The sequence below is a fragment of the Piliocolobus tephrosceles genome, chromosome 7, assembly GCF_002776525.5.
Source record: "Piliocolobus tephrosceles isolate RC106 chromosome 7, ASM277652v3, whole genome shotgun sequence".
Classification (NCBI taxonomy): Eukaryota; Metazoa; Chordata; class Mammalia; order Primates; family Cercopithecidae; genus Piliocolobus; species Piliocolobus tephrosceles.
This window is the reverse complement of record NC_045440.1, coordinates 46,746,637-46,773,251: the sequence shown is the minus strand read 5'-3', so window position 1 is coordinate 46,773,251 and position 26,615 is coordinate 46,746,637. Positions and strand designations below refer to the sequence as shown.

The 26,615-nt window shown below is 42.2% G+C and overlaps 1 protein-coding gene and 1 long non-coding RNA gene across 7 annotated transcripts in view; one reads left to right on the top strand and one right to left on the bottom strand.

Annotated features, from left to right (window-relative positions):
• Window positions 1-13,947, bottom strand: part of LOC113219520 (DNA repair-scaffolding protein) — a 457,358-nt gene extending 443,411 nt beyond the window's left edge. For 4 of the 6 annotated variants that reach the window (XM_026456189.1, XM_026456192.1, XM_031935860.1 and 1 more), the window contains exon 1: window positions 13,840-13,941. In XM_026456189.1, coding sequence (XP_026311974.1) covers window positions 13,840-13,872 — 33 coding nt within the window. In that variant the 5' untranslated portion in view covers window positions 13,873-13,941. Of the gene's footprint in view, window positions 1-13,488; window positions 13,508-13,839 lie in introns of those variants that run through there. The other 2 variants (XM_026456190.2, XM_026456191.2) reach the window with 2 other exon arrangements.
• A 192-nt stretch (window positions 13,948-14,139) lies between these two features.
• LOC113225141 lies at window positions 14,140-17,869 on the top strand. The gene is made up of 2 exons (XR_003309773.2): window positions 14,140-14,706; window positions 14,854-17,869. It is a non-coding gene; the product is annotated as an uncharacterized LOC113225141 (long non-coding RNA).
• The last annotated feature ends 8,746 nt before the right edge of the window (window positions 17,870-26,615 follow it).

Genomic DNA, 26,615 nt, shown 5'->3' with positions numbered 1-26,615 from the left:
AGGTAGCTCAAGCCTGTAATCCCAGCACTTTGGGAGGCTGAGGTGGGTGAATCACTTCAGCTCACAAGTTCGAGACTAGTCTCAGCAACATGGTGAAACCTCGTCTCTACCAAAAGTACAAACATTATCTGGGTATAGTGGTGCGCACCTGTGGTCCCAGCTACTCGGGAAGCTGAAGTGGGAGGACAGTTTGAGCCTGGGAGGCAGAGGTGGCAGTGAGCCAAGATCATAAACCAATCATATGCTGTTTCGAAGAAGCTAAGTTCAAATTCGACATTATAGGGAGGCTGAAAATAAAAGAATGGAAAAAATTATACCAGGCAAACATTGATCAAAAAAGCAGGAATAACTGTATTAACATCTAATAGAGTAGACTTGAGAGCAAAGGTAATTACTAGAAAGAGAGAGAATGCATAATGATAAGAGGATCAATTCGCTAGGAAAACATAATATTAATTATGATAGGGACAGGAGACAGCCAAATGCCACCCATGTCATTGTGCACTGGGGCTTGCCTAAACATGCCCATGGTGAAAAACTCCATCCCTTAACACAAGCACAGTAAGGGAAATAAATCAATGTGGAGTGGCTCAGACTAAGGCCCAACCTGCAAACTGGGAGAATGGGGTAGAGCCAACGGGAATTCACGTCTTATGGCAATGGGTGGGGGCAGGGAGGAGCCTGGTCTCTTCAGCTCATGTGGGGTGGCCTGGTATTCAATCTGTGAGGTGGGAGCCTGTTTGCAGGACCCCCTTTCTTCCACTGAGAGCTTTCTTTTCATAAATACTGCTCTCCTCACCTTTCAATGTGGCCGCGTGCATAATTTTGCCTGATCATGAGATAGGAATCTGGATTTTAGCTGAACTAAGGAGCAAAAAACCCTGCATCACTATGCGCATGCCCAGGAAAAAGCTGAAAAGGCCCTAACCTCTGAACTCTAGATCATCTCAAGGCTCTGCACAAGGAGGAAATGAAGGTTAAACTGGCATTACAAACTGCCAAAGCATATGTCTCAACAGAGTCCCTCCATAAAAGATGACAGACTTACTGGCTCAAAGCATTTAAGGTAGTCTCTATCCAATAATCCACAGACAAGTAAACGAAACACAAAACATCTTCATTAGCTACACACAACAGGCAATACGAACTTTACAATCTAGTAAAATCATTAGACAAAATTTTAGCACCAATAACAAACAGAAACCCTGGGGAGGGGATGGGAGAATTTAATACCCAGGGTCGTCACATCACACTATTTAAAACGTCCAGTTTTCAAGCAAAAATTATAGGCCAGGCGAGGTGGCTCATGCCTATAATCCCAGCCCTTTCGGAGGCTGGCAAGGCGGGTGTATCACTCGAGACCAGGAGTTGGAGACGAGCCTGGCCAACATCGTGAGAGCCTGTCTCTACTAAAAATACAAAAATCAGCCAGGTGTGGTGGCACATGCCTGTAATCCCAGCTACTCAGGAGTCTGAGGCAGGAGAATCGCTTGAACCCAGGAGGCGGAAGTTGCAGTGAACTGAGATCGTGCCATTGCACTCCAGCCTGAGCAACAGAGCAAGACTCCGTCTCAAAAAAGAAAAGAAAAAAAAAAATACAAGAATTAGCCCAGCGTGGTGGTGCAGGCCTGTAATCCCAGCTACTCAGGAGACTGAGGCAGGAGAATCGCTTGAACCCGGAAGGCAGAGGTTGCAGTGAACTGAGATCACGTCACTGCACTCCAGCCTGGGCATCATGGTGAGACTGTCTCAAAAAAAAAAAAAAATTATAACACACATGAAGAAACAGGAGAGCATGAAAAGGAAAAAATGCAGTCAAGAGAAAATGTCCCTGAGAGGAGCCAGAAGTTGGACTCACTAGACAATGACTTTAAATCACTTACTATAAACATATTCAAAGACATAAACTATATCCAAAAAGTGAAGAAAAGTATAAAAATGCCTCACCAAATACAGAATATCCAGAAAAACACAGAAATTATAAAAAGACAGAACCAAATACAAATTCAGGAGTTGAAAACTACAGTAACTGAAATGAAGAATTCACCTGAAATCAAAATTTGGCCTGGCAAAAAAAAAAAGGAATTCACAAACTTTAAATCAGACAAATGAGATTATCCCAGCTGAGAAACAAGAAAAAAAGAGCATAAAGAAAAACGAACAGAGCCTCAGAGACCTGTGGGACACCATCAGACACACAAATATATGCATAAGAAGAGTCTCGGAAGGAAGGGGAGAGAGAGGTAGAAAGAATATTTGAGGAAACAAAGCCCAAAATGCTTCCTCAATTTGATGAAACATTATGCAACCAAGAAGCTTAAAATTTTAAACTCCAAACTGCATAAGACCTAAAGAGATCCACCCTAAACATACCACGTCAACTGGTGAAAAACAGAAAAAACTATGAAAGTAGTTAAAGAAAATGACTCATCATATACAAAGGATCCTCAATAATCGCAACAACTGCATTCTTGACAGAAACCATGAAGACAACCCCCTACCCCAAGTAACAGCAGAATATACATTCTTCTAATGTAAACATGAAACATTCTCCACAACAGACCATATGTTAGGCCATAACTCAAGCTTCGATAAATTTAAAAGGAGTGAAATCATAGTAATACTACAGTAATACCGTTCTTAGACAATAATAGAACGAAATTTAAACCTTACAATAAAAATAAAATGAAAATTCACAAGTATGCGAACATTAAACACACTCCTAAACAGCCAAGAGATCAAAAAAAGAAATCATGAGAAAATTAGAAGATAACTTTAAAAGGAATGACAACAAAATACACCAAAACCTATAGATGCAGCTAAAGCAGTACTCACTGAGAAATCTGTAGCTGTAAATGACTATATTTAAAAAGAAGAAAGATCTTTAGTCAATAACTTAAACTTCCATCTGGCAGAAATAAATGACACAGAGAATAGAAAAACAACAAAGAACATAACAACAACAACAAAAAAACTAAAAGTTAGCTCCTTGAAAAGATCAGCAAAATTGACAAGCTAGGCTGACCTAGGAGGTTTAGGGGCAGGGAAGAGAAGATTCAAACTACAAAACTCAGGAATAAAAGAAAGTGAGGAAGCACTACCAATTTTGGAGAAACCCAAAAGATTACAGAGAACATTATAAGGAAATAATATGAACTACATACCAACAAATTAAATAACTAAAATAAAATGAACAAATTCCTAGAAAGACAAACTAGCAAAACTGACTCAGAAATAAACAACTGATCAGAGAGCTATAACAAATAAAGAGACTGAATCAGTAACTTTAAAACTTCCTACAAAGAAAAGCAGAAGCTCAGAGGGCTACAATGGTGATTTATAACATTTTAAGAAACAGTATCTATCCTTCAGAAACTCTTCCAAAATACAGAAGAGGGAATACTTCCTAATTCACACCATGAAACCAGTATTACCCTGATAAAACCAAAACATAACAAGGAAGCACAGAGCAAAACTGTTTATGAATATAGATGCAAAAATCCTGAATAAAATACTAGCAAACTGAATCCAGCAACATATACAAAGAATTATACACTATAACCAATAGATATTTTTCCCAGGAATACAAAGTTGATGTAATATTCAAAATTCAATCAATGTCATATGTTATATTAACAAAATAAAGGATAAAAACCACAGGATTGCCTCAATTAGATGTAGGAAAAGCAACTGACAAAGGCCAACAACTATTCAACGGTACAAACTCTCAACAAACTAGCGATAGAAGGTTATTTCCTCAACCTGATAAAAACGTATATACAAAGAACCCACAGCTAACATTATACAGAATAGTCAAATATTGGATGCTTTATCCCTAAAAGAAATAACAAGAAAGGATGTCAACTCTTCCCATTTACATTCAATATTTGACTGGAGGTTCTAGCCATGGCAAGGAGAAGAAATAAAAGATGTCTAAATTGGAAGTAGTAAAATTATGTCTACTGACAGACAGCATGGTATTTTGTTTGTTTTCTTTCCTTTTTTTTTTTTTTTTTTTAAGAGACATGGTTGGCCAGGTGCGGTGGCTCACACCTGTAATCCCAGAACTTTGGAGGCCGAGGTAGGCGGATCACAAGGTCAGGAGTTTGACACCAGCCCGGCCAATATGGTGAAAGCCCGTCTCTACTAAAAATACAAAAATTAACCAGGCATGGTGGCACATGCCTCTAACCCAACTACTCAGGAGGCTGAGGCAGAAGAATCACTTGAACCCAGGAGGCAGAGGTTGCAGTGAGCTGAGATGGTGCCACTGCACTCCAGCCTGGGTGACAGAGCAAGATTCTATTTTGAGGGGGGGCGGGGGGAGAGAGACTCTCACTCTGTTGCCCAGGCTGGAGTGCAGTAGCACGATTATGGCTCACTGAAGCTTCTACCTCCTCGGCTCAAGCAATCCTCTTTCCTCAGCCTCCAGAGTAGCTGGGACCACAGGCATGAGCCACCACATCCTGCTAATTTTTGTGTTTTTTGTAGAGACTAAGTTTCACCAGGTTGCCCAGGTTGGTCTCGAACTCCTACGCTCAAGTGATCCACCTGCCTCAGCCTCCCAAAGTGCTGGGATTACTGGTGTGAGCCACCATGCCTAGCTGCATGATCTTGTACATTGGAAATCCTAAGGAATCCACACCCCAGAAAACCCAAACAACTATTAGAACCAATAAATTAGTTCAGCAAAGTTGCAGGATACAATCTCAATATTTTAAAAAAACAATTGAGCTGGGTGCGGTTGGCTCATGCCTACAATCCCAGAGCTTTGGGAGGCCAAAACAGAAGCATCTCTTGAGCCTAGGAATGTGAAATCAGCCTAGGCAACACAGTGAGACTCCATCTCTACCAAAAAATTAACAAAAAGTATTAGCCAGGCGCAGTAGCATGTGCCAGTAGAACTGCATTCAAAATAGCATCAAAAAGAATAAAACTCCTAGGAATAAATTTAACCAAAGTAGTACAGGACTTTTTCACTGAAAACTGTAAAACATAGCTATAAATTGAAGAACATCTAAATAAATGAAAAAGACAACCCATGCTCACAGGAAATAATATTGGTAAGATGATAATATTCTCCAATTTGTCTATATATTCAACCCAATCAAAATCCCAGATGGCTTTCTGCAGAAATTGACAAGCTGCTATTATTCATATGGGAATGCAAAAAACCCAAAACAGTTTAAAAAATCTCAAAACAGAAAACAAGTTAGAAACTCACACTTCTAATTTCGACACTGCCAAGTTACAGTAATTAAAACAGGATGGTACTAAAATAAAGGGAGACATGGAGATCAGTGGAATAGAATTCATAGGCCGGAAACAAACCTTTACTTTTATGGTCAACTGATTTTCAATTAAAACAAAAAAGTGCCAAGACAATTCAAGGACAAAGAACAAATTTTTCAACAAAGAGTGTTGAGACAACTGGGTATCCACATCCAAAAGAATGAAGTTGTATCCCTATCTCACAGTGTGTAGAAAAATTAACTCTGAATGAATCACAGACCTAAATGTAAGAGCTAAAACTATAACCCTTGGAAGAAAACATAGGAATAAATCTTTGTGACCTTGGTTTAGGCAATGATTTATTAGACATGACACCAAAAAGCACAAGCAACAAAAGAAAAAACAAATTGGACCTCATCAAAATTATTAAAAACATTTGTACTTCAATAAGAGAATGAAAAGCAAACCCAAAGAATGGGAGAAAATATCTGCAAATCATACATCTTATAGGGGAACAGTACAATTTTAAAGAACTCATGATTAAACAATAAAATGGCAAATAACCCAATGAAAATGCAGCCAAATACGCTGAACATTTCTTCAAAAAGATACAGAAATGCCCAATAAGTACACGAAAAGATACTCAACCTCATTAGAGAACTGCAAACCAAACCACAGTGAGGTAACACTTCACAACCATTAGGATGACTAAAATCAAACGACAGGCAATGGCAAGTGTTAGCAAGAATGTGGCAAAATTAGAATATTCATTCCTTGCTGTTGAGACTGTAAAAGGTGCAACCACTTTGGAAAATTTTAAGTTATCCAAAATGTAAACATACAGTTATTATGTGACACAAAAATTCCACTGCTAGAGAAAAAAAAACTTAGGTCTACATAAAAACACATACACAAATGTTCAACGCAGGCCAGGCATGGTGGCTCACGGCTATAATCCCAACACCTTGGGAAGCTGAGATGGGAGTATCTCTTGAGCCCAGGAGTTTGAGAACAGCCTGGGCAATATAGTGAGACTTCATCTAAATTTAAAAAAAAAAAATGTTCAAAGCAACATTATTCTTAACAGCCCAAAAGAGGAAATAATCCAAACGTCTATCAACTAATAAATGGATTTTTAAAATGCAGTATGTCCATGCAATGAAAAATTTATTCAAAATAAATAGGAATGAAATACTGATACATGCAACATGTATAAACCTGGAAAACATTACGCTTAATGAAAGAAGCCAGTCACAAAATGACCACACTTTATGTGAAATGTCCAAAATAGGCAAATCCATACACACCGAAAGTAGCTTAGTGGTTGCCAATGGATGAGGGAAGAGAGAATGGGGAGTGACTAGTAATAGCTATGGGGTTTCTTTTTGGGGTCATGAAAATATTCTACAATTAGGAATGTTTGTACAACTCTGTAAATATACTAGAAACCACTGGATTTTCCACTTTAAACAGGTGGATTTTATTATCTATAAAACTGAGTAACAACAATGCCAATGAGACTGTAAAATTATACAGATACAACCACTTTCGAAAAGTTTGTCACTTTCTTAGAGTTAAACATCAAATTACCATAGGTTCTGGTAATTACACACTTAGGCATTTATCTCAGAGAAATGAAAACTTAACGTTCACACAAAAACTTGTACACAAATGTTTATAGCACTTTTATGTGCAATAACCAAATCTGAAAACAGTCTAGAGGTCCTTCAATAATAAATGTTAATCCAAACTCTGGTATGTCCATTATATGGAACACTATTCAGCAATTAAAAGTAAGAAACTACTGGCTGGGCACGGTGGCTCACGCCTGTAATCCTAGCACTTTGGGAGGCCGAGGCAGGTGGATTGCATTGCCTGAGCTCAGGAGTTCAAGACCAGCCTGGGCAACAAGGTGAAACCATGTCTCTACTAAAATACAAAAAATTAGCCGGGCATGGCAGCGGGTGCCTGTAGTATCATCTACTCAGGAGGCTGAGGCAGCAGAATCATTTGAACTGGGGAGGCAGAAAGTTGCAGTGAGGTGAGATTGCGCTATTGCACTCCAGCCTGGGCAAGAGAGTGAGACTCCAACTCAAAAAAAACAAACAAAAACAAAACAAAAAGAAACTACAACTTGGATAAATCATGATAAATCACAACAACTTGGATAAATCATGAGAGTTTGATATTGTATTTTAAAAAAAAACCTCAGACCAGGCATGGTGGCTCATGTCTGTAATCCCAGCACTTTGGGAGGCCGAGGCGGGCGGATCACCTGAGGTCAGGAGTTTGAGACCAACCTGACCAACATGGTGAAACCCCATCTCTACTAAAAATACAAAATTAGCCAGGTGTGGTAATGCATGCCTGTAATCCCAGCTACTCGGGAGGCTGAGGCAGGAGAATCACTTGACCCCAGGGAGCATAGGTTACAGTGAGCCGAGATCATGCCATTGCACTCCAGCCGGGGCAACAAGAGTAAAACTCCATCTCAAAAAAAGAAAAAAAACAACAACAACCTCAAAAGGTTACATACTACATGATTCCATTTATGTAACATGCTTTAAATGACAAATTTTTTTCTAGTAATTAGGGGAGGGAGTTACTGGAAGTGAGTGACTGTGATTATAAAAGAGATCCTTGTGCTGATGGACAGTAACTTGACTGTGGTGGTGGATACACAAACCTACAGAACCTACATGTGATAAAACTGCACAGAATTGCTATGGCCTGATGTTTATGCCTCCCCAAAATATATTTGTTGAAATCCTAACCCCTCAGGTGATCGTATTAGGAGCTGGGGCCTTTGCTGGGTGATTAGAAGTTATGGGATTGATGCCCTTATAAAAGAGACGTTGGAGAGCTCCTTTACCTCTTCCACCATATAAAGACATGGTGAGAATATGGCTGTCTATTAACCAGAAAGCAGGCCCTCACCAGACATGAAATCTGTCAACACTTTGATCTAGCAAGGCCCAGCCTCCAGAATTAGTTTATAAAACAATTATTCTCTATGTTACTCACAATTGTCTGTGAATTTACAATTATCTCAATTAAAATAAATGGAATGAGATGTGCAAGGGACTGCTGGGCTTTACAATAAACTTTTTTGTAGTATTTTAACTTACCTATAAACATGTATTATTTTGACTAAAAAGAAAACACGTTTTCCCTTAAGTAAGGTACTCTATGCAAAGTGCTTAACATATAGAAAGTTTTCAATATAAAGCTCTCCTTCCCTTTGGTTTGAGGAATAAGACAACCTCTAGGCCAGGCACAGGGGTTCACGCTGTAATCCCAGCACTTTGGGAGGCCAAGGAGAAAGAATGGCTTGAGGTCAGGAATTCAAAACCAGCCTCAGCAACACAGCAAGACCCTATCTCTACAAAAGAAACTTAAATATTAACCAGGCACAGTGGCATGGCCTGTGGTCCCAGCTACTCGGGAGGCCCAAATGGGAGGATCCCTTCAGCCCAGGAGCTCAAGACTGCAGTCATGATCGCGCCCCTGTGCCCCACAGCCTGGGTGACAGAGGAAGACCGTTTCCAAAAAAAAAAAAAAAAAAAAGACAACTGAGATGTCAATACTATGTAGTCTAATTCTGAGATGTAGAGCCAGCAGTAAATCATTCAATGAGATTATCAAGGCCCTAAACTGGAACCATGAGGTACTCCTACCAAGACAACTATGAGAATGTCCTGCCATCACTGAAAAACTTGAAAATGAGCCTTTTTCCTATTTCTTGTTCAACAAGCTGAAAGACAGCAATTCCAGGGAAATCTAGAGACAAAGTAGTAGAGGATGTACACTATCTTTGTCCTCATATGATTTCTTTAATTATCATGGTGTTTCATTATTAATTGCTTTCATTATCACCAACATTTATTGAGTGCTTATATGCTCAGTATATCATTCCATGCATTCGCATCACTTAATCCTCACATCAACCCAGCAATACAGGTATTAACCCCATTTTATAAAGAAAAGACAACTCAATGTTAGGTATACTGCCCTATTCAGAGAGCTAGGAAGCAATGTGTCAAGATTTTCTCCCATGTATGTCTATGTCCAAAACTAAAGATTCTAGCCACTTGTTCTCCATTATCTCACGTTAATAAAAGTGTCTATCAACAACTATACAAGCACTTCCCACACACAGGCACCACAAGTGAGTTTCTGACTGGGCTCTAAGTATCTGAAAATTCACTGGGACTTTTCAGTCCTACTCACATTATCAGAGTCACTCCCTCCCAATCATGACGTCTCCCGTGCCATTCTGCACTCTATGGCCTACTTCTTCAGTGCTGCCTTTCAAGCACTAAGACCCCTACCCTTTTACCAGCCCATGGGGTTACCAATCACCAACCCATGGCGCCATGGAAAAAAGTCCAAAAATGATAGCAGTTCCCTCCAGTTATTCTTATTACATGTCCTTGGCCACTGTTGAACACTTATTTATTCCCTAGTCCTCCATTCATTCACACACACACACACCTACACAGAATCTCACATATACATGTGAGTTTCATACCCACACTTCTCTTGACATCTCCATATCAGCATCATAGCTCATGTTGTCACATCTTCCCCAGGAAAAAAAAATTAGCCATCGTAAAAATCAGCTAACTTCCCATCTACTGAGCTCTCCTTCTTCCCTACAGTCTCCGGCGGAAAAGTTACTATTCTCTGAAACTAACTCTGCTCTGTAATGGAATCCAATCCTTCTAAGATACTAAAAGGTCCTGACTCTCCCCATTGGCTTCTTCTTTCCTACTTCAAAGAGGCAAAATGTTGCCCTTTCTTGACAAAGAAAACACTTTTCAACCTGCAGTTTTGAGTACTCTTCAAACTCATGTGTACATTGTATTTAATCAATACCTACCATCTGCTTGCCCTAGTGCAAGAAGCACCAGAAATAAAATAAATTGGCTGGGTGCCATGGCTCATGCCTGTAATCCCAGCACTTTGGAAGGCTAAGGCAGGGAGGATTGCTTGAGGCCAGGAGTTCAAGACTTATCTGGATAATATGGCAAGACTCCATCTCCAAAAAAATTTAAAAACAAGCTGGGTGTTGTGGTGCACCCCTGTAGTTCCAGCTACTGGGGAGGCTGAGGTGGGAGGATCGCTTAAGCCTGAGAGGTCGAGGGTGCAAAAAGCCACATCACACCACTGCACTCCAGCTTAGGTGACAGAGTGAGACCCTGTCTCAAAAAATAAAAAATAAAAATAAAAAAAAAGAAAGAAAAGAAGTTTCAGTGATGAGAGGGACCCAAACGGTTAGAGAAAGAAGGTGTCATCAGGAAGATGTACTCTTCCTTTATTTCTCTCTTTCAAGATCTTGCCGAGATACAGTTTTTCTTTCAGTGGAAAAGAGTGAGCAGAAGGCGGGGCGAGGAGGAGCCAGAAGCTATAATTCAGCCCAACGAGGTGAAAGGAGCTGTGAGAGTATTACAGCTGGGGAGGAACAGAAAATCTCAAAAGGCGCCAGGTGGGCACAGTGGCTCACACTTGTAATCCTAGCACTGTGGGAGGCTGAGGCGGGTGGATTACCTGAAGTCAGGAGTTCAAGACCAGCCTGATCAACATGGTGAAACCCCGTCTCTTCTAAAGTACAAAAAAAGTTAGGTGCCTGTAATCCCAGCTACTCAGGAGGCTGAGACAGGAGAATGACTTGAACCCAGGAGACGGTGGTTGCAGTGAGCCGAGATCGGGCCACTGCACTCCAGCCTGGGTGGCTGAGCAAGACTCTGTCTCAAAAAAAGAAAATCTCAAAAGGTAAGCTGCTGCCCAAGAACAGGAGTATATGTGGTCGCCCTTGGCTACTTCATAAGGTAAGGGAGAACACAAGGCATAAAGGGAAGAATCACAGCATGTTAAGGGATAGTGAGGGGCTAGAGCAGGAGAAACCCATGGAGGGGAGTGAGGAAAGAACTAAGATACCCCAGCCTTTGAGCAACTGACTGCCTTAATCTCCTTGAGTCTTAAATACCACATATCTATATATCCTAACATCAGTTAAGTGGCAAACGACTTTCCCACTTCTCACAGGTTCAACTTTCTGAATCATCATGGGTTCCCTCCTCTTCCTCTTTCAATCACAGTTGCCTAAATCTCACCTTCTGTTTGTAGTCTATCAACTCAGTCCTTTCCATTCTATTCCTAATTCCACCACTTTAGTCCATGACCACATCACCTTTCATCTTAAGAGTCCTGATATATCTGTGTGGCTTGTCCAAAATTGCAAAATCATTCAGCTGTATTGTTGAGGCGGATACCCAAGTCTTCAGACTAGCTAGGGTATTTCCTCATGTTTCTTCACACCTAGAATACTTGCAAATCTTCTAAACTAGTTCCCCTTTCATAAATTAATCAGATGTTTATTAGGTATCTAGTATGTACAAGAGATATGACAGGTACTCTGGGGAATATAGGCTGAAGAAATAGTCCCTAATCTTAAATGTCTAGACTGTAAGCGAATAAAGGTGTAGACACAAATAAACCTAATGTAAGACACGGAGTAATAAGAGTTACTTACATAAAATTCCACAGACTGCAGAAGAAAGTTCATTTACAGCTGAGATAATTTGGGAGGCGAAATTTGGGGTGGGCCTCAGTGGATGATTAAGATTCCAATCAGCAGAAATGGGAGAATTGACATTATTCCAAACCAAGAAAATACAGAACAAAGTTCATTTACAGCTGGGATAATTTGGGGGAAGGTGGGATTTGGAGTGGGCCTCAATGGATGATAAAGATTTCATGGCTAGAAGCAGTAGCTCACACCTGTAATCCTAGCACTTTGGGAGGCTGAGGCGGGCAGATCACGACGTCAGGCGATTGAGATCATCCAGGCTAACACGGTGAAACCCCGTCTCTAATAAAAACTTTAAAAAATTAGCTGGGTGTGGTGGCGGGTGCCTGTAGTCCCAGCTACCTGGGAGGGAGGCTAAGGCAAAAGAATGGTATGAACCTGGGAGGTGGAGCTTGCAGTGAGCTGAGATTGCGCCACTGCACTCCAGCCTGGGTGACACAGCAAGACTGCGTCCCCCCCCCCACCCAAAAAATCCAGTTCCAATGACCCTTTATTTGACCGCAGCCTTGTGGGAGATCCTGAACTACAACCACATAGTTGAGCCGTTCTCGGATTCCTGACTCTCAGAACTCTATAATAAATATTTGTTATGAACTGCTTCAGTTTTCAGTAACGTATTACACAATAGACAACTGTACGACTACTAAAAAAATTTGATAAGAGTCTTGAAAAACGACAAGATGAAGTGACCAGAAATAAACGTCAATTCAAAACTACTAAGATTTCTAAGTCAAGAGAAACTGTTAGGGTCTGGAGGACTAAGGGTGAGATGATGATTTTGTGATGCACTAAGTTTGAGCTCTAGGGAAAGATCTAATACAGATCTGAAAGTCATCTATACAGCAATGACAATTAACTTCAATGTATGATATTGCCCAAAGCACATGTGGAAAATGAGAAGCAGCACAAGGTCAAAAATTAGAACATGGCACGAACACAGTAAAGAGAAGAAAATAAGCTGTTGCAAGACAGGAAGACAATCAGGGTAGCAACATCAGGGATGTTCCAAAAGAAATAAAAGCAAGTGGTCAATGTGTCAAATGCTCCAATGACCAAGTAAGTAACTTACACTGGATTTAGCAAATCTATGTATTTCCTTGATTTCTTTTCATACATTAATAGTTCTGAAATCAGGCTGTATCTTATAATCAACAGAGGTGCCTGAAATGAATTTCTTTATTCCCTAAAGCCAGTCACAAAATTGATGGTGTGGGCCGATAATAAATGGTATTTGAGAAGCCAGAAATCATGGTAGTGGTAAAGAAGTTGAACCAGTATATGTGGACTATTTTTTTTTAGAAGTTTTCGAGTAAAGGGAAGAGTCAAGAAAGGAGGTCCTGTGTTTGTTTTTTAAAAACTGTTTTACTATGAGACAAACGTATTTGAAAGCAAGGAAGTTAGAAGGAACTTTAAAACGATAAAGGACACGTGCCAGAACAAGCACAATTAGCAGAACAAAAAAGGATGCACTCGCGGATACAGGTACAATTAAACACCATTCACCCAGCGATTCCTAGGCACCCGCTCCCGTTCTGGACCCCGAGGCAGCGCGGTGTCCAAGAACTGGGCGGTCAGCCGCACAGTCCCCTCCCAGTGCTGCAGGAAGAAAGGCAGAGTTGACAGGGGATTATCCGGGGAGATTGACAAAGCCACGCCAGGATTACCTGCTGTTTGATGCATTACACCAGAATCAAAAAGAGACAAAAGTAAACCTAAGTATCTCCGAGGCGGACGCACGCTCCCGCCCGCTGCGTCCCTCGGCGGCCCCACCCCTCTCCTTCCGTACTGCCGCTGAGGGCCCGGCCCGCACTCCAGGACCAGACCCGGACCTGGGGGCGGTACCCCGCTGCGCGGGCTCGCTCCACGCGCGCAGACGGGACCTGCCACCACCTAGCCCTCCACCCCCAACGCCCACGCTCTCTCACCCCAGCAGCCCTGGGCCAGCCCCGCGCCGGCCCGCCGCTTGCCCGCAACGCGGGAAACGGCGCGGCACCCACTCCCAACCCAGAGCCTACCTTGGAAGCGCCAGCTCGCCAGCCGCGGGGCATCTCCGGGAGCGCAGCCTGAGCGCACCGCCCCCTCAGCGCGCCGCCGTCCCTCTTTGGCGCGCCGCACCGCGCGCTGCCATTGGCGGGCGCTCGGGCGCAGGGCGGGGCTTCGGCGGGGGGCAGGGCTTCTCCGGGCCCCAGAGCCCCAGGGCCTCCGGGACTGCCTGGTTGGGCCCAGAGCCCGGAAGGAGTGCAGCGCGGAGGGTAGAGCTTCCTTGCCCGGGGCCGGTGGGGTCTACGGGGTGCGCTTTGGGCTGTGGCGTTGCTCGCCCGCGAGCTCCTGGGGAGTTCGGGAGAGCTGCTGGGCTGGCGCCTGGAGTGGGGGCCGCCTCCAAGTGTTGTCTTTCGAATTCAGTTACTTTCGTTTGTGTTGTCAGGCAACAACTGACCTTAAATAAAAATGAAAACCAGAAGTAGGCTACACATGCAATAATGGATACTTAAGGAATGGGAGTGGCTGCTGGTGACTGGAGCAGAGAGGGTGTGGTTTCCCCATGTTTGGGGCCCGGGGATAAGGACTAAAGTCTAAGTGTCCAGAGCCCGGACTGCATGTCGGTCATCACATCAACAGGAGAACTGGTGGAGCCTGAGGAAAGGCTACGGGGTGCCAGAGTCTGAGAGGGCGGGAGATTGCGTTCCTACCACGTTCGCCCGGGCGCACAGGGGCTCTGCGGGGCCCGCCGCTCCCCAGGGCGTGAGAGAAGTGGGTCTGAGACCGTGCGGCGGCGATCACAGTCGACCCTGCAGAAGCCGGGGAAGGCCACGAGTTTGACTGGGTCCGAGGACTGTGAAGAAGGCGCCTCCCATGAGAAAGCTACCAGGTAGTTTAACAAGGTAAAAAAGCGTCGGCCTGGGGAGGAGGAAAGGATGCTCAGAAAGTTGCCTCAAAAGGACGCAGAAGTGGAGGTGAATCTTCTGCTTCAGAGGCACTTTTTTGTGCCTCTGTGAGAATGCATTGCTTTCTGGTTGATCTGTCTTCAGGTTTTCTCTCCGTCCGAGTCCCTGTTCTGCCAACATCCCGTGTTTGAATCTGGTACCTAAAGCCACAGATACGTGGTTCATGGCAGATGTCCACTCTGCAGTGGCTGAAAACACAGAAGAAAAACCATCTTCGCCTGGGAAGGACATTATTGCTAGTGCCATTACTGTCAACAGTTGTTAACAAGATAAACGGCATGCCCAATCTAGTTGAGGATTTTGGACACCGGGCCTCCCACTGGGACTGCACCGAGAAACCAGGTCTGCCATTGCCGCCTCCCCTGGGCCTCGCTGTCTTAGCACAGTGAGTGCACCTGACCGCTCCGGGAGTCCCCATTTCACTCCCGCAACCCGGCCTGTGATGAGGCTCCCGCTTGTCATCTCCACCAGGAGGTGCTGTCCTGCCGAAATGTTGGGATTTTTCTCCAAACTTCCTCCTGTTCAGAATTCACCATCTCAGTAGTGGCGTGGACATCCACCTGGCCTTAGCTCACCCAGAAACCTATGAATTTTTGTGAACAGGTTTGTGTCCCTTACCAATCTGTCAACTTTCCACTGCCACCACTGTTTCCCAGGCCACTAGTGTGTTTTGCCCAGACTGCTGGTAGCTCCTAACCCATGTCCCCTAATCCACTTACCCCCCACATATGACACACATACAATCCATTCTCCACACAGACACCACGGTGATGTTGATGCTGTCTATATTGGCCTTCCTTTTGGTGGTCAAACGTGTCTAGCTCCTGCAGCCTTGGGGTCTAATAAGCATTTGCTCTTCCTTTTGCCTAAAAGGCTCTGGCCTCCTGCCATGCCATTTCCTATGCACCTGTCAAACCTGAATCTGGTGGCCAGCTTCCCTAAACTAGCAAGCCTGAACCTCTCTACTCTTCATGTCCACAGGACCCCTACTCTGTTGAAGATGTTGTGACAATCAGAATCTAAATAATTACGATAATTATTTGTTATACCATGTGGCTCCACCACCATGCTGTAAAGTACTACCATTTCTATCTTCTCCGTTTTTGTATCTCCATCAATTAGCACAGTGTCTTCCATATGCAAAGTACTCAATTATTTACTATGGATGACTACTCATTGTGAAACAGAAATGACTTGCCAGAGGCTGCACAGCTAGTAAGTGTTCAGGATTAGAACTCATATGTGATACCAAGATCCACGCATTCTCCACTACACCAATCAGATCATAGTAGAATCATGAGGAATTTTTCACTTGAACGTATGAACTCAGCAAAAGGGAACTGTTGATGAGGAAGATGAGCCCCTGCCGAAAGGGACTCATGAGGCCTCTCCAGTCTTGTCTTATTTCCTCCTCAACAAACACTCAATGGCAAACATCAAGACAAACCAGAAAGTCCTTCTTTTAACTTTTTTCTCATCAAACTTTTTGGCCTAGTTGTTGTTCTGCAGATATCTGTGGTCTTCACTCTGCTTACAGCCATCCTAAGGATTCCATGGAGATCCATGGAGTCTGGGGAGGTTGGAACTCACAAGAGCATCTCTGTTGCACCTTCAGGGCAGCTCTCATTCCATCTGTCTTATATATGGGGCAAGATTGTATTTAAAGAAAGATCTAATATGAGGAAAAATGTTTAGAATCTACTCATCAATATTCTTTTTTAGTCTGGTAGATGATAGTGCCCTAGGCTACAAATGAATCCAAGATTTAAACGTGAAAAAAATGTCAAGGTATTAGAATAAAACATGACCAGATTCCTTTATAATCTTAGAGTGGGAGAAAGGTTTTCTAACTATGACTCAAAATGCCCTAGTTGTAATAGGAAAGATTGATCAATTCAACTACGTAAAAACCCTAAATTATGGATGGCAAAAAAAAAAAACACAATCAGCAAAGACAAATGGCAAAACTGAAGAATAGTTCATATTGATGTCATATAGAAACAACCCCCTAAAGTATAAATTACTCTTGGAGGAGTAACAAAAAGTATTCCTTGGGGAAAATAACCAAAAACCCAGTAGAAAATAGGCAAAGGACAAGGGCAGTTCACAGAGAAAGGAACACAAATGGCTTTTATACAATGAAAAATATACTATCTCACTCATGGCAAGAAAAATGCAAACTTAAACTGCACACCTATCATACTGGCTAAAATCCAAGTCCTCAACAACACATATTGGGGTAAGGGTCCTCTCGTGTATTGCTAACAAAAGTACAAAATTAGGCAACTCCTATCAATGTGACTGTGGGAATATGTTTCAAAATTCTAAGTGTATTTACTCTTTAAGCTAGCAATCATACTTCTGGGAATTAATCCTACACATACACCTGCACACATATTGTCTTTGTTTTGTGCTGCTATAACAGAATATCTGATACTGAGTAGTTTACAAAGAACAGACGTTTACTTTCTCACTCTGAGAAATCTGAGATCAAGGAGCTGGCATTTGGTGTCTGGTGTGGGCCTTCTTGCTGTTAATGGGATTAAGGCCACCAAAAGAAGAAGGCAGAAGGCCACGAAAGCAGGCTAGCCAAATGCTGCATGAAGTCTGTTTTATAAGGGCCTTAATCCCATTAACAATGGAGGAGCTTTCATGGCCTATTTGGCAACACCTGAATTTTAGAGGAGACACATATGAAATGATAACACATGTGAAATGGTATGTATGTAAGGGTATTTATCGCAGCATAGATTGCAATAGCAAAAGACTAGAAACAATTGATATATTTGTTTACTTGGAGAGTAAGGAGACTGTTAAATATGCCATGGTAATACCTTCATAATGATCTCCAGCTTTACTAAATTAAAAAAACAATTGACAGAATATGATTCATAGTGTGCTGCCTCTCTAGTGCAAGAAAACAGGAAAAGAAAACATATTGCTTATATCTGCATGAAGAAATGCAACATCAAAATAGATATATAGAAAATAAATAAAAGGGGTTACCTAGTAGAGGGGAGGAACCAAGTGATTGGGATGAAGGGAGGAAGACTTCTCCATCTCTACTTTTTAATGTAGTTTTGTATACCTATTTTTAAAACAGATTGAAAAATTAAGAAAAATGTGTACTTTGTTCTAGAATGATGATGGTTGTACAACTGTGGATATTGTAACAGATCACTGAATGGTACACTTTAAAGGGTGATTTTATGGTATATGAATTATATTTCAATAAAATAATTATTTTAAAAATGTTTGGTGAGGGGCTGGTAGCATCAGCAGCATCTGAGAAATTGTCAGAAATGCAAATTCTTGGACTCCGTACTAGACCAACTGAATCAGAAACCTAGTGGATAAGACCTGGCAATCTGTTTTGACAAGCCCTTCAACTGACTCTGATGCATGCTCACCTGTGAGAAGCACTGGACTGGATGCAGTTGCACGGAGTAACAGGCTGTCACACAGTGGTCGCCCACAAAACATCCGTCTAGGAGATCTGTGCACTCAGGGTGGGAAGAAAAGGCCTTGTCAGCCTCTTCTTTCATCATTGACTACAATAATGTTAATAATAATAATACGATATTTATATGTGCAGGCAATGTTAATCCCTTTTTATGAAATCAAAATAGTGCCTCACTTGATGAGTTAGAACACAGCAGATACATAGTAAGTGCCCAGGAAGTGTTAGCAATTATTATTATCATTGATCTCAGAAAATCTCTATGACAATTGTGTGAAGTACATTATGATTACATATGAGATAATTGCATCACAGACATATTACATAACTTGCAAAAAGCCACAAACCCAATAAGTGGTAACGCACAGAGGTTTTCAACTTTGGTGAATCTCACTTTATCTCTTTTTCCTGATCACACTTTGAGAACCATGGATCTAGGTTCTCAAAGGTATAGAAATGGTTTTTATACATACAAAAAGTAGGAGCGGAAAATAGAGTCAAATGCAAATTATTCAAGGAATGTGCATTCATTCATTCAACAAACAAATATTGAAGTTTACTATGTGCCAGGCCTATGTTAGGCCTTAGGTCTTAGTTGATTTTCTTAGTCTATTTGGGTTACTATAACAACCCATAACTGCATAGCTTAAAAAGAATAGAAATTTAGGCCGAGCACAGTGGCTCATGCCTGTAATCCCAGCACTTTGGGAGGCCAAGGTGGGTGGATCACAAGGTCAGGAGTTCAAGAACAGCCTGGCCAACATAGTGAAACCCTGTCTCCACTAAAAATACAAAAAAAATTAGCCAGGCGTGGTGGCAGGGTGCCTGTAATCCTAGTTACTTGGGAGGCTGAGGCAGGAGAATTGCTTGAACCTGGGAGGCAGAGGTTGCAGTGAGCCGAGATTGCACAACTGCACACCAGCCTAGGCAACAGTGCGAGACTCTGTCTCAAAAAAGGAGAAAAAAAAAAAGAATAGAAATTTATTTCTCAAAGTTCTCAAGGCTAAGAAGTCCAAGATCAAGGCACTGGCAGATACAGTGTCTGATGAGGGCCCATTCCTCATAGATGGCACCTTCTAGTGTGTTCTCACTCACATGGTGGAAGGGGCTAGTTATCCCTTTGGGGTCTCTTTAAAGGCATTCACCCTATTCATGAGGGATCTGCCCTCATTACCTACTCACTGCCAAAAGTCCCACTTTCATTTTTTTAACTTACCTTTTAATTGACAAAAATTATATATATTTATGGTATACAACATGTTTTGAAATATGTATACATTGTGGAATGGCTAAATCAAGCTAGTTAAAACATGCATTACCTCACATAACTTTTTTGTGGTTGAAAACACTTAAAATCTACTCTTAGCAATTTCCAAGTATATGATACATTTTGTTTGTTTGAGACAGGGTCTCACTCTGTTGCCCAGGCTGGAGTGCAATGATGCAGTCATGGCTCACTGCGTCCTCAACCTCCTGGGCTCAAGAGACCCTCTGCCTTAGTCTTCCGAGTAGCTGGAACCACAGGTGCTTACCAACGCATTTGACTTTTTTTTTTTTTTAATTTTTGTAGAGACAGGGTTTCACCATGTTGCCCAGGCTGGTCTCAAACTCCTGGCCTCAAGCGATCCTGCTGCCTCAGCCTCCTAAAGTGTTGGAATTACAGGCATGATCAGTGTGCCAACCCAATACATTGTTATTAACTATAGTCACCATGTTGTACAATAAATAGATCTCCTGAACTTATTTCTCCATCTAAGTGAAATTTGGCCAGTCCTACCCATCTGTCACCCCAGCCCCTGATAACCATCATTCTACTCTCTGCTTCTGTGAGTTTGACTTTTTAAGACTCCACATATGAGATCAGCAGTATCTGTGTTTATGTGTCTGGCTTATTTCACTTAACATAATGTCCACCAGGTTCATACATGTGCAAATGACAGGGATTCCTTTTTTTTTTAAGACTGAATAGTATTCCATTGTGTATATATATCACACTTTCCTTATCCTTTCACATGTTGATGGACACAGGTTGATTCCATATCTTGGCTATTATGAATAATGCTGCACTGAACATGGCAGTGCAAATGTCTCTTTGACACACAGATTTCAGTTCCTTTGGGTATATACTCAGCAGTGAGATTGCAGGATCACATAGTAGTTTTATTTTTTAGTTTTCTTAGCAATGTCCATACTGTTTTTCCTTAATGGCTATATTAATTTACATTCCTTTTTAATGGCTGTATGGTATTCCATTGGGTGGATTACCATTTTGTTTATCCATTAATCAGTTGATGAACCTTTGTGTTGTTTCCACATTTTATCTATTATGAATAATGCTGCCCTGAACATTTGTGTAAAAGTTTTGTTTGAACACGTTTTCTTTTACTATTATTATTATTATTATTATTATTATTATACTTTATGTTCTAGGGTACATGTGCACAGCGTGCAGGTTTGTTACGTATGTATACATGTGCCATGTTGGTGTGCTGCACCCATTAACTCGTCATTTACATTAGGTATATCTCCTAATGCTATCCCTCCTCCCTTCCCCCGCTCCCAACAGGCCCCGGTGTGTGATGTTCCCCTTCCTGTGAACACATGTTTTCACTTGGGGGTATATACGTAGGAGGGGAATGACTGGATTATGTTTACAATTTTATGTTTAACTTTCTGAGGAACCACAAAACTCTTTTTCACAGAAGTTGCACCATTTTATATTACCTACAGCCATGTTAGAGGGCATCCTTGCCGATACTTATAATTTTCCCCTTTAAAAAATATTTAACCATGCTAGTGGCTATGAAATGGTATCTTATTGACTTTGACTTGTATTTCTATAATGATTAATGATGTTGAGCATCTTTTCATGTGCTTTTTGGCCATTTCTCTATCTTCTTTGTAGAAATATCTATTCAAATCAGTTGCCCATTTTTAAAATGGGTTGCCTTTGTTTTGGTTGGGGGAGTTTAAGAGCTTTTATTGTTTTGCCTGGAGTCCTTGCTGGCTAACACGTATCTGGGGTGTACTAAACTTGCTTTATTGAGGCGAAGTTGTACAATAAAAAAAAATTTTTTAATTTCTAAAATGATCTTTTAAATGAAAATCACTCACCACAACTTTATAGCACATTATCATTTGCTTTAGTGACACAAAATTAGGCTTAAATTGCTGGGAATTTACAAATGCACTTAAGAGATCCTATTAACAAGAAGTCTCAACAAAGAAAAATTCAGGACCAGGTGGCTTCACTGGTAAAGTCTACCAAACATTTAAGAAGAATTAACACCCTGTAATCCCAGGACTTTGAGACACTGAGGCAGGAGGATTGCTTGAGCCCAGGAGTTTGAGACCAGCCTGGGCAACATAGTGAGACCCTGTGTCAACAGTTTTTTTTTTTTTTTTGAGACAGAGTTTTGCTCTGTCCCCAGTCTGGAGTGCAGTGGCATGACCTTGGCTCACTGCAACCTCCACCTCCTGGGACCTCCACCTCCTGGGTCCAAGCAATTCTCCTGCCTCAACCTCCCGAGTAGCTGGGACTACAGGCGCGTGGCACCATGCCCAGCTAATTTTTGTGTATTTTTAGTAGAGACGGGATTTCACCATGTTGGCCAGGATGGTCTCGATCTCTTGACCTCGTGATCCACGCGCCTTGGCCTCCCAAAGTGCTGGGATTACAGGCATGAGTCACCGCACCTGTCCCACAAAAAAATAAAAAAAATAAAATTAGCCAGACATAGTGGCACATGCCTATAGTCCCAGCTACTTGGGAGGGCTAAGGTGGGAGGATTGCTTGAGGTGAGGGGTTTGAGGTTGCAGTGAGCCATGATTGCACTACTGCACTCCAGCCTGGGTAACAGTGAAAGAGTGAGACCCTATCTAAAAACAAAGAAACAAAAAAGAAAGTAAAAAGGAGAATTAACACCAGTTATTCTCAATCTCTTTTAAAAAATAAAATATGAAGGAACACTTCCTAGTTCATTCTATCAGGCCAGTATTACCCTGATACCAAAGGCAGGCAAAGATATCATACAAAAAGAAAAATAGAAAGTAATTATTGGATGTTACAAGATGGCTGACTGGCTGGAAGCTCCTAGGTTCATCCCCAACTCCAACAAAAAATCAAAATATAGTGAATAAGCAAGTATATTTCAATCAAAATAACTAAAGGAGAGCTCTGGAGAACAATAAAGAAGCAGCAGAAATTCTGTAGAGTATGGAAACCCGGGATGGCTGCACAGGGAAGGAAAGGATACACCTATCTTTGCCACTCTATCCACTCAGGATCAGCTTGGAACCAGGAGAGACTTCTTCCTGCAGGGAAAAGGTGAGCAGGGGGACCCCAGCAACCCCCATCACCACCATGGACACATGCAATCTTCATTACCAGAGGCTCCCACAGTCCTCACAAGCTCTGAACCCAACTGAGGGAGCTCCCCAGAGTTCACATGCTGAGCTATCCAAGAGAAAGAGCTGATACTGTGCCCTCCCCCATGGTCTGTGCTGCTACTGTACTGTACCATCTTGGACCAGAGCCACTGCTAGAGTGCGTTGTGCTCTGGGATTGTGCAGCTATGTACCTCTTCATCCCTGTGGCTTTGTCAACACTAAAACCATCTTACCCAGTAACACATCATCCCCAAAGCAGGCTGTTCCAAGCTCTGTCCCCTAGGGCCAAGCTCCATCACCCTCATGTGAGACACTGGCGCACCCTCCACTTATGGCTGAGCTGAACTGACTCCCTACCTCCCAGGGACCTCAGGCATCCTACAAACCATAGCAGACACAATCCTGGTGCCATGGCAGAGGCATGCCCTGCTCCCCAGGGGCCTTATGTCTTTGGCACTCCAGAGCCACCACAGGTGAGACAGCACTTTGCCCCGGGGCTCAGCCTCTGGTACATTGGAGCAGTTGCACCCACCAGTGCCACAGCTGATATAGAACCATGCCCTAGGGATCTGAGCCTCCACTGACCCATGTAGTCATGCTTTCTGGGTTCTTAGCTGCACCTTACACCCCAGGGAATCAGGATTTTGCCTGAGCTGGGTCATGTCAACCTCCAGGCTAAACATCCACAGTGCCCCACCTGTTCGGAACTGGAGTAGCCCCTCAAAATCTGAGCTGCTGAGGTGCTCTACCTCTCTGGAGAGTGGAGTCATTGCTGTGCTGCTGTATTCCCCCCAGATCCCAAGCACAGGGGCATCTTGCCATGTCCAAGTCCTGCTGTTGCTGCCCCTAGACTCACAGAGCCTTGGCTACTGCCATGTCCCACCATCCCAGGGTCCAGAGTGACCCCACTGTTTGGTACCTCATCTCCCAGAGCCTAAGCTGTTTTTGTACCCTCTTGGTTCTGTGTCCCAAATTGCAGCTGTGTCCTGCTCCCCAGGGCCTCAGCCTCCAGAGCACCTCTTTACTCCATAGCTGTGTCAGGGCTTCACCCTGCCCTCAGGGTCAGAACTATAGCTACATCCCAGCCCCCTCGGCCCGAACTGCTGGAGTGTGCCTCAGCAAAAGACCCTATCTTAGCAAGAGAACTGTATCTACTTGTGCCTTGGAAATTGAACCGGTGCCTCAAGTCCTGAGACCAGGAACCCAGCTTCGCAACTGCTCTGAACACCTATGGACCTATGCTCTGAATCCCAGTGCCATTGTGGCTGCCAGTGGTTGTGTCAGACTCTACACCAAGAGAGATCCCTTTAGTGAAGACTCTGCACTGTGAGTAAGACAGGAATAGATGATCCCTAAAGCCCTTGCCCTAATAACCTACACAGCCATTGTCACTTCCACAAACTTCCGCAACCTAGACCACCCAGGCACCACAGTCATTGCTGACATTTGTCACAACTGATGAAACTGCATGCAGACTACACCAATGCACTGACACAGAAACAGAGCCCCTGCACCCTGCTTAACCAACACCCTCATGCCCATATATAGGAGAAAGTCTTCCCCTACGAAAGCCAGTCTGAAAGGTTTAGAAGAGGTACCTGCACGACCAGATGCACACACATTAACACAGGGACACAAGAACATGAAAAAGCAAGGAAACAGGACACCACCAAAGGAACACAATAGTACTTTAGTAATTGACCCCAAAGAATAGAAATTTACAAATTGCCTGAAAAGGAATTCAAAATAATGATCTTAAGGAAACATTAGGCTGGGTGTGGTGACTTACATCTGTAATCCCAGCACTTTGGAAGGCTGAGGTAGGAGGGTCACTTAAGGCCAGGAGTTCGAGACATGCCTGGCAACATAGTGAGATTCTGTCCATACAAAAAAAAAAGAAAAGAAACTCCAAGAGATGCAAGGCAATACAAATAGACAAGTCAATGAAATTAGAAAAACAATTTATGAGTTAAATGATAAATTCAACAAAGAGATAGGTAACATTAAAAAGAATCAGAAATCCTAGAGCTGAAGAAGCTAAAATATTTATTACAGAACTTAAATAGCAGATTAGATCAAACAGAAGAAGGAATCTCTGAACTTGAGGACAGATTTTTTGAAATGACTCAGAAAAAGGGGAAAAAATGAATAAAAGTGAAGACAACCTATAGGGCTTGTGGGACACCGTTAGGATTTTAAAGAGAGCATTGTGGATTTTAAAGAAAGAGACAAGACTGAGAAAGGAACAGAAAGGTTATTTAATGAAATAATTCCTGAAAACTTCTCAAGCCTTGGGAGAGATAGGAGCACCAACATCCGTGAACCTCAAAGGATCCCCAACACAGACAAAACACAAAGAAGGATTAATATGGTTAATTTCACCAATATTACTACCATTCTACCAAAAGCAATATACAAATTCAATGCGATGCCTATCAAAATCCCAATGGCATTCTTTACAGAAAAAAAACAACTTTGAATTCGTATGTAAACATAAAAGACCTCAACTAGCCAAAACAATTCTGAGAAAGAAAAACAAAATTGGAGGCATCACATTTCCTGATTTAGAATTATATTACAAAGCTATAGTAATAAAAACTGCAGGCCGGGTACAGTGGCTCATGCCTGTAATCTTAGCACTTTGGGAGGCCAAGGAGGGCAGATTGCCTGAGCTCAGGAGTTCGAGCCCAGCTTGGGCAACGTGGTGAAACCCTGTTTCTACTAAAATACAAAAAATTAGGCGGGCATGGTGGTGTGCGTCTGTAGTCCCAGCTACTCAGGAGGCTGAGGCAGGAGAATTGCGTGAACCCGGGAGGCAGAGACTGCAGTGAGCCGGGATTGCACTGCTGCACTCCAGCTTGGGCAACAGAGCAAGACTCCATCTCAAAAAAAAAACAAAAACAAAACAAAAAACAAGACTGCATATTACTGGCATTAAAACAGACATACAGATCAGTGGAAAAGAATTGAGAACCCAGAAATAAATCAATCATATGTGGTCAACTAATTTTTGATAAGCACCAAGAGGACACAATGGAGAAAGGATAGTCTCCTCAATAAATGGTGCATGGAAAAATGGATTTCCACATGTGAAAGAATAAAAGTGGACATACGTCTTACATTACAAACAAAATTCAACTCACATGGATAAAGACCTAAATGTAAGATCAGAAGCTATAAAACCCCATTACATGCTGAAAGCTCCTGGAGATTGGCCTTGACAATGATTTTTTTGGATATCACACAAAAGCTCAGTTCATAAAAGCTAAAATAAATAAGTGGAACTACATCAAATGAAAAGCTACTGCACAACAAAGGACACAACAAAGTGGCAGTGAATTGAGAAAAAGTATTTACAAACCATGCATTTAATGAGGGGTTAATATTCAGGCAACTCATACAACTCAATAGTAGAAAAGCAAATAACCCAATTAAAAATGGACAAAAGACCTGAATAGACATTTCTCTGAAGAAGACGTAAAAGTGGCCAACAGGTATATAAACGGGTGATCAACATCATTAATCGTCAGAGAAATGCAAATAAAAACCACTGTGAGATACCACCTTATACCCATTAGGATGGCTATTAAAAGAAAATCAAAAGATAACAAGTGTTGATGAGGGTGTGTGGAGATAAAAGAACTCTTGTACACTGTTGCAAGCATGTAGATTGATACAGCCTTTATGGAAACAGTATGGAGGTTTACAAATAAATTAAAAATAGAACTACAATATGACCCAGGAATCCCTCTCCTGGGCATCTACCCAAGAGAAATATACCCTTGTAAAAATATCTTCACTCTCATATTCATTGCACCGTTATTCACAATAGCCAAGATATGGAAACAACTTAAGTGTCTGTCAATGGATGAATGGATAAAGAAACTGCAGTAGGTTTAAAGCTAAACTATTATTCGGCTTTAAAAAAGAATGAGAACTTGCTATATGCCACAACATGCATGAGCCTGGAGGACATTATGCTAAGTGAAATAAGTCA